This window comes from Chaetura pelagica, unplaced genomic scaffold, assembly GCF_000747805.2.
Source record: "Chaetura pelagica isolate M959 unplaced genomic scaffold, ChaPel_1.0 scaffold309, whole genome shotgun sequence".
Lineage (NCBI taxonomy): Eukaryota > Metazoa > Chordata > Aves > Apodiformes > Apodidae > Chaetura > Chaetura pelagica.
In genome coordinates, this window is record NW_009954547.1 from 1,088,042 (window position 1) to 1,096,834 (window position 8,793).

General features: G+C 45.8%; 1 protein-coding gene across 1 annotated transcript in view; it reads left to right on the plus strand.

The window, feature by feature from the left end:
- ROGDI (rogdi homolog (Drosophila)) overlaps nt 1–7,673 on the plus strand; it is a 14,319-nt gene extending 6,646 nt beyond the window's left edge. Inside the window, exons 4-11 of the mRNA XM_010005051.1 lie at nt 458–512; nt 1,053–1,133; nt 2,952–3,047; nt 4,319–4,417; nt 4,748–4,861; nt 5,607–5,656; nt 6,740–6,866; nt 7,377–7,673. Coding sequence (XP_010003353.1) covers nt 458–512; nt 1,053–1,133; nt 2,952–3,047; nt 4,319–4,417; nt 4,748–4,861; nt 5,607–5,656; nt 6,740–6,866; nt 7,377–7,418 — 664 coding nt within the window. The 3' untranslated portion in view covers nt 7,419–7,673. The remainder of the gene's footprint in view (nt 1–457; nt 513–1,052; nt 1,134–2,951; nt 3,048–4,318; nt 4,418–4,747; nt 4,862–5,606; nt 5,657–6,739; nt 6,867–7,376) is intronic.
- The last annotated feature ends 1,120 nt before the right edge of the window (nt 7,674–8,793 follow it).

The window sequence follows — 8,793 nt, forward strand, 5'->3', positions numbered from 1 at the left end:
AATTGTTTGGGGTGTGTTTTTTTGTTTTTAAATAAACATGTAAAATTTTTTCCTTGTTGGGGTGGGCAGAGTGGGGATTGTAGCTTTCAACTCCTCTGTGAACCAGGTAGCATTCCAATGTCAGTAATTCACCTAGTATCTTGTGTTTGTGTCTGCTAGAACTGTTGGTAACAGCAACCACATTGGTGATAGCTAATATGTGAAATGAGCATGGGGTCTGAAATGGAGGTAATTTTTCAGGTGGGAGAGTTACGGTGAGGTGGCTCATAAAGAATATGAAAGCAGAGCTGATGTCTTGTTTGTGTGGAGTTATCCACATCCCCCAGCTGACCCATGGAAGGAAAGGAGCTTGGGTGGCTCCATGGCACACAGAGGAGTGGTGTCTGACTGGCAGCTTCAGTAGTTGTCTCATGCCTTCTGTGACTTCTTGTTGCTCAGATCCTCCTTCTCATTCCAGCACAGACCAGGTGAAAGGTGTGTTGACACTGCAGGGAGATGCCCTATGTCAAGCTGTGAGTACTTGCCATCTTCTTGCTTTCCCCTACCACCAGGGATGGGGTGGGAGTCATCCTTATTACACTTCAGTGACCTCAAGGGAGTGGTCATCCTTATTATCAGTGATCAGTAAACATTCTTTGTCAGTCTTCCCTAATGGACTTTATATCCTTAATGCAGCTGAGTCCTGCAGCAACTGAAATTTGTCAAGATCCACCACCTAACCCATCGTCCACACACAAAGTGTGGTGAGTGGTGGAGTTGACTTCCATGGGGACTCCTCGTCTTTCCCACCTCTGTTGTGTAATATCAGATTATCTTGGGGGCCTTCTGAGCTGAGGTCGTGTGTCCTGCCCGAATCACAATTCTTGAAGTGTTTTTCAACTTACCCTTTCTATAAACATCTTCCTGTAGGAGGACTGGGGTTCTGGCCATGCCAGGACTGTGGAAAGCAGCTTGCCAAGCTGGTCTGGGAGACAGAATGGAGTGGGACTGGTAGTCTCCATCTTCTGTATAAGGGGATTGCTTGTTCTCACATGTTTGTTTCTTTCTTCAAGGATGTTAGTCTGAAAATGCCCAGAAATAATCAACTTCTGCACTTTGCATTTCGGGAAGACAAGCAGTGGAAATTGCAGCAGGTACTGATAGCTGGAGATGCCTGCCCCTCTCTCCTCTGTATCGTCTGTGCCCTCCCAGCAGTGCCTGTAGCCCCTTACTTTCTGAGAGACAAGGGTGTATCTGTCTCACTTTAGCTCCAGTGGTAAAAGTTAAGGAGGAGACATGCAGTTGTATTCAGTTGTGGTGTGAGGAGAGTTCTACTTGTTCCTGAAACACCAGTGAGCTGAAGGCTGTCTGCAGGGCAGTCATAATCCCTCAAAAAGAGTGCCTAGGGAGCCTGTGTCTGCTTGTGAGACCCAGGCCAGCAGGTCAAAGAGCAACTTCAGAGGTTTTGAGTAGCTTGTTTTCATTCTTTTATGGCAGCATTGCTTTGTGCTGGGAACAGATCTCACTGCATTGTGCTCTTGTAGCATAGCTGGGTTCCCTCAGTTAAGGAGCTTAAAGGATGTGGCTATCCAGGACATTTAATCTGTTTCCTCCCATTTTGCTGAGAGGTATCTGATTTCAGGACCTGATCTTGAAAACATAGTTTCCCACAGTTACTTTGTCATAGTCGAGTAGGCTGGAAAAAGATGTATTCCATGTCCTTCACTTATCCTGGGGCTTAGATTTTCCTAGGCGACCAGTGCATTTGGTAGTGCAGTGAAAGCTCTACTTGGTAACTCTGTAGGAATCTAGAAAATTGTGTACTTGAGATGTTAGTGCCAAACTTGACTTGAGTTAATCGATGCCTTGCAAAAAGGCAAGGAGTTGGGTTACCCTGCCAGGAGCCACTTTTCTTGCTCAGAAGCATCTGGGAGATGCAAAGGCTGGAGGGGGTGATGTTTGGAGATGCCATAACCAAAGTACCTGCAAAGTCTCTTTGCAGTCTGACAGTGAACTGTATCATCTCGCTTTCTGTAGCTTCCAGTGCCTTGTGCTTTCTAAGAGCAGGGCTGTTCTCCGGATGAGAGGGAACCAGTGCCCAGGCTGAGCTCAAGGCTGAGCTGGGATCTGGGGTTGCTGCAGAGCAGCATAGAAACAAATATCCCAAGTTCTGTTACTCATCTCTCAGCAGCCACCTCTCATACAGGCTGTCCTGCTTACTTGTATTGTACACTCTGATTTACCCCTTTGCTTTGTTTCAATTTGCTGAACTGAACACGAGTCACTTTCTCCCTTGCCACTTTCTTCCTCCTTTTGGTTTGTCCTTGCTCCCATGAAAGCACTGGGATACACTTATCAGCCCTGCTTTGGTAATTAATTGTCTGCAGGCTGCAAGTGCTCTTGCTTGAGAGGGACTGGAGTTAGCTGTGTCCTGAGGCTGGTCCAGTTCCACGCAGGTGGCATGATGGCAGCTTCTCTATGCTGGAGATAACTCTCATGCCCGACAATTAGAATTTAGAAGGACTCTGGGATACTGCTAGAGACACTGTATTAGAAAGCAGTTTTTGCTGCTTGTTGCTGCTATTGGTGCAATTTCTGTAATTGGTTTTAGCTCCAACAGGAATAAATCATTATTCATTTTGCTAGAGCTGACTGCTGTATACCATCAACAACAAAAATTCCTACCCTCCCAGGATGGGAGTGCCTGCTGATCCTGCTCCTTCAGGGCAGTGGCAATACTTTTCTTGATAAACCAGGTTGTAGCTCTCAGACCATTTTGCACCAAACATTCCTTTAGTGAAGAACCCAATAATGCATCTGGGTGGGCAGCACTGGTAGGTTTGTGTTTCAGAGAGAAATGGCCTTAACTTTTGAGAAGACATCATTTTGTTAGGGTCAATGAGATAATCTGGGAAACCTCTGCTTCCTAGTATGAGTGCTTGTTTAAACAGGATGTATTTGTACCTTTGCAGATCCAGGATGCTAGAAACCATGTTAACCAAGCCATTTACCTGCTTATGAACAGAGATGTAAACTACCAATTCAAAACAGGCTCAGAGGTTCTCAAGGTGAGGAGACAGCCTTCTCTGGGTTCCTACACTTCTGGGTTGGAGAATGCATTTTTTTTCCCTCCATTTGTTAAATTAAATACAGCTAATGCACATTACTGTCTTGAGTCTCTTGCTGGAGCTGGAGCTGGATTCCCCACTTGGACCCATATGTACCAGGGTCAAGGAGTTTCCATGTGACTTCCTGTTTGGCAGGAATCTATACCAGTTTGGTATTAGTGACAGGGTTGTACATCATGATGTTGCACAGCAGTGATACCCCTCATCTTTTTTGGATGATGTGGTTACACAGCTCATGCTCATCCCTGTCAGTTACTGCTTTTGGGGAGAGAAGTGAGGTAGCCATCAGCAAACACAAGATCGTACTTAGCACTTGTGACTCACTGATGATTTTAAAGTTGTTTCTCATTTGCTAATAGTTGTTGCTGCAGCCTGACCAGCTGCTGTGTGGCAATAAAGCCCAGTCCTCTGCTTGGAAATGCTCTCTGAAGCTACCAGAGTTTCAACTTATTAGAATCCATCACAATATCAAACATGAGAAAGTTAAACCTTTTTACTGTCCACATGGGCAAGGGCTGCTAATAGGAAGAAGCTAGGTAATAAAACTATTCACTTTTTACTTTTTGGTGGAAGTAGGGGGGAGAAATTAGTCATAATAAAAATGCCTCCATCTTAGCACTCATGAGCTCTGTAACAGACATATGTTGCTTTCCCCTTTTTTTTTCTGGAAGTGGGAGTCTGTCTGCATAGAGCCTTTGCACTGTGGTTTCTCGCAGGACTAGCCTCACAGTGAGCTGGGTCTGTTCTTTAGTGCCCTGGCTCACAGATGGTTAGGAATGAGTTGGGGTGTTCAGCAGTTGTACCTGTTATGTGAGAGTGGGGAGAACTAGAAAACAGCTTGTCATTTTTCCTTAATATCTGCTCTTCAGAAGAGCTGATGAAGAGTTTGTTGATGCTTCTGTGGCATCAGTAATTGATCTCATGTTCTCTTCTTATCCGTCTAGTACCTAACTGTTCTCTCCTCAGTCCCTGGTGCAAAGCACTCCTAGCCTGTCTCACAAGTGTCTATGACTGTGGTCACAGTTAAACTGCATTCATGTGGGTGCCCCTCCTTCCCAATAAGCCCTTGGATTCCTGGAAAGGTGGTGGTGGTGGTGGTGATGGTGGTGGTTGCTGTTGTAACATTTACAAAAGGCTGTAGGATTCTGCAGCACACTATCCAAAGCTGTCCAGGGTCACCACTTAGCAGTGTACTGTACATTATCTTGTAGCTGATGGATGCTGTGATGTTACAGCTCTCAAGAGCCCGAAACCGACTTACCACTCCTGCCACTCTGACTCTACCAGAGATTGCTTCCGGTGGTCTCACAGTAAGTATGTGGTGGCCTAGATCTCCATATAGCCTGACAGTGTGCAAGAGTTAGGATATTGTTCTGCATCCTGGTGCAAGTGGATTTCTAAAGTGTCTCCTGAAGCAGAAGAAAAGCTGAAGTAGGTGTAAGTCCAGAGAATTTTTGGCTGCTCTGTATCTTCCTGTGGGAAAGCAGATGACTTGGGCATGAGAACTCTGGTTCTCAAGAGAGTAAGTTCTCTTCTCTGCCCAGGGGTAACTGTAAGATGGCTTAGAAAAGGTAGTAACTTCCCAGCATTAGAGGTAAGAGTGTTTTCACTGACAAAGGAACTACTTATTTTCTCACCAGAAAATGTTCACCCCTGCGCTGCCTCCAGACGTCCTTTTGAATTTCTATATTAACCTGAACAAGCTGTGTCTGACTGTCTACCAGCTCCACGTGCTGCAGCCCAGCACAACCAAGGTGATACCTGCTATCTCTTGAACCTTCTTTCTTTATCTGTTCTTCTGTCCCACTGTGAGGAGGAGATTGCACTGCTACATGGTGCAATTTTATATACACCAGATAATGCAGCAGTGACTTCAGCTGCTGGTAAGTGCCTGTGTTTAGATCTGTTGCAGGCAGAACACTGGCTCTGAATCTAGTTCGGGCCATGGCCACTTAGCCCAGAAGAAAATACTAGTGTTCTGGAGAAAGCCAGTAACTATTTTTTGCCAAGTAATGCTCTATCTTACATGGTATAGTTAGGCAATTTTGTGTAATTTTGGAAGGGCATAATTGTATTCTTCCAGTTGACATCTAAGTAGCATTTTGGGTTTTCTGAATGGAGTTTTGATGGATACTTTCTGCTTCACCCGTTGCATTTGGGTCAGCTTGATGTCCTGTAAAAACAGAACTAAACACTGCAGTCCTTTCATAAGGATATTTTTCCTAAAATATATATTTTGGGGTTTTTTTTTCTGGATCTCAGAATCTTATTTTTGTGGTGCTACAATTTGGAACTAAGTTGGACTGAGCCACTGTGTAGAATTTTTGTTACAAAGGAGCAGGAAGGGATCAAATGACACTGATTCCATATGAATGGTATATTTGGGCAGATATAATATAGGCATTTATTGATATCAGGCAAATGTGCAAACCTTAAACATCGTCCTTCTAAGTAGCTTGTTTACTGCCTCAAAATCCTAATGACCTTTTCCTTCTCTAGAACTTCAAGCCTGCTGGAGGGTCCATTTTGCACAACCCTGGAGCCATGTTGTAAGTACAGTCACTACAAGGGCAGTGTTACAGGTGCAGGAGCATGCTGAGGATGAGATCCAACACTGTTGCTTATAGCATCTGTTAAGAGGAGAAGCTAGACTGAGCCCCTTGCTGTGGCTGTGGCTCTGCCTGTGAATGCACAGGTGCCCATAATACAGTTTCTTTAATGACTTGGTTATAAAGGCCGAGAGATGTGGCTTTTCAGGGTACAGCCCACCCACCCAGTGCCATGGGTTTATCTGGAGATCAGAATTGTCAACCTGAATGAACTTAGATTACTGGCATTGCCCTGCATTTCCTGCCTTTGTGCCTCTCTGGAAACTAGTAATGTTTCTACTGTAACCATGTCAGATTTAGTTTAAATCTGATCAGAGGTAGGACTGAGAGTTTGTATTCTGTAACTTGTTGTTTCCCTTCACTCAGATCTGGTGAGAACCCCCCTGCCAAGCTGTGTCCAGCTCTGAGGTCCCCAACATCAGAAGGACACAGAGCTAGTCCAGAGGAGACAACGAAGATGCTCAGAGGGCTGGAGCAACTCTGCTCTGGAGCCAGGCTGAGAGAGTTGGGGGTGTTCAGCCTGGAAAAGAGAAGGCTCAAGGGAGACTTCAGAGCCCCTTCCAGTGCCTGAAGGTGCTCCAGAAAAGCTGGGGAGGGACTTTGGACAAGGGTAGGGAGTCAGAGAACAAGGGGGAATGGTTTAAAATTGGAAGAGGGGAGATTGAGGTTAGACATTAGGAGGAAATTCTTCACCATGAGGGTGGTGAGACATTGGAACAGGTTGCCCAGAGCAATTGCGGAAGACCTGTCCCTGGAAGTGTTGAAGGGCAGGTTGGATGGGCTTGGAGCAACCTGGTCTAGTGGGACGTGTCCCTGCCCCTGCAGGGGGTTGGATCTAGATAATCTTTAGGGTCCCTTTCAGCCCAAACCATTCTGTGATTCTATGAACTTTGTCAGGTGCTGTTTTAAATGTAGTAGAAATCATAATGGTCTCTGCTGTGAGAATGGAGGACAGTTGATTTTTGTGTTCTGTGCTGTTGTGTGTGAAGTTGTGCTCTTTTTTTTTCCCCCCCCCGACTCCAGTGAATTTGGTAACCAGCGCTATGAAGTCAGTCATGTTCATAAAGTGGAATGTGTTGTCCCATGGTTAAATGATGCCCTTGTCTTCTTCACAGTTTCACTGCAGCTCTGCCAGCAACTGAAGGACAAGGTAAAAGCCTTAGAAAAGGGGCTTTGTTCTTTGTTCGGATGTTGAGAGGACCTCAGATCTTCTAAAAATCTGATGTGATGTTATCCTGTACAATTTACATGTAATCTGGATGAGTCAGTGCTCTGGAGCAAGGGAGCTGGCTGGCATGGCCTAGCAGCCAGACATCTGGGAGAAGTGCAGTAGTGTGGCAGATGTGTTTGCTGAGCTATTGACCAGATGGAGAGGAGCAGGCAGACATCTGTGTTCTCAATTAGGATCTGGAGAGGTGCAAACTAGGTTCCAGTTGAACAGCGTTCATTCTGGCTCTGCAGTTGCCCTGGGTGCCACCCTGAGCAAGTGACTTTGTGATCCAAGTCTCTTCAGCGACAGTAGCAGCATATCTGCCCTTTTGGAATAGAGTGCTGGAATGTGTAGTGCTGTAAAGCTCAATCTTCATGCACACATTATGTGCTCTTTCTTTTATTGCTCAAGGGATACAGGAACTTACCTGCTTTACTTTTTGCTTTCCAGATCTCTGTTTTCTCCAGTTACTGCAACTACAGGCCATATTAATTCTCTGCAGAGTGTCCAAGCCCTTACAGCACTTCCAATGTCTCCGTTTGTTTTCAACGTGCCAGCTGTATCCAGGTCAGCCTGAGGAGTGATGTGCTTCCCATCATGTGGCCCTCCATAGGGTAGGGTCACTATATCCAAAGAGACAACTCTAGTAGCCTTGTCTGGGACTGATGCATAAGCTGGGCAGAAAACATTGCTGTGTGCTTGGCAGGAGCTTCCACCTGTCTCTGTTCTCCTGTGCACTGTGTGGCTTACATTGTCCAGGCCTCTGATGAAGTCCACAAGTCCATTACAAGGGATGGGAAGCTGTGGAGCACTCTCACTAACTCGTATCTGCACACAGTGCTGTATCTAACTGCTGGATTGTGAGCTGGCTGGGAGGAGACAAAGAGATACTAATTTAACACTCCACAAAAAGTGCAGGGCATGTTGCTCCATGTAATGGAATATGTTGTGATCTGGTCAAGCTGTGGTTATGACTGGCCCTGAGCTTCTTCCTCTCCGATCTGTTCTCTCCATGCCCATGTTATTAACTCCCCTTTAGGGATATTCTTACTTGCTGCTGTTTGAACTTTTTTTTTTTTTTTCCCCTGGCATCAATGTGATAATATCTTTGTTTCTCCGAAGACCTAGTTGGGCCAGGTGTTTTTTTCCAGGTTTAGTATCTTGTTTTCCCTGCCAGCTGTTGAAGCTGCCTTGGTACCTTGGAGCAAAGCTGTGCACTCACATCCTGTTGTTAAACCCCAAGTGAGTACCACATTGTTGCTATGGTTTGCCTGCCCACAGATACTACAGTGTGTAACTCATCCCTCCAGTGTTGATAACTATGAAATAAAGATTCTCAGACCTGCCATGCTCCTGTGGGCTGTCAAGACTGAGAATGAAAGAAAATCAAAGATTATGTGCTCTCTTAGAAGTAAGTGGCTGTTCTGAGTTAAGCATGCTGGATTACTGTTGGCCTACTGGGAGGACACTAGTAGTCTCAGAGGGCACAGCTGGGCAGCTTACTGAAGGCTGGAGCTGGTTGGTGGAGCCTCAGCCCAGTGCTTTCTGACACCTGAGTACTACCTGAAGTATCTGCTCCTCAGTGGTCATGTTTGGAAGAGGCTGTAGGTACAGAGATTGGGTTGGGCTGGCTCATGGAGCTGGCTGCCAAGTGATGAGGAAGAATCCCATGTCTCCTGCTTGGCTCCAGCTAAGTCTGCCCAGCCTGTGTTTCTGGTGGCTTACCCAGGGGACTACATGTGTGCTGAGGTGAAGACTGCAGGATCACCAATGACCCAACAAAGACAGGGTCCATCAGAGGCTATCTTTACAGCATGGTTGGAAAATCTGGATAGTTCCTGCTATCCAGCGTGCTGTGCTCAAAAGG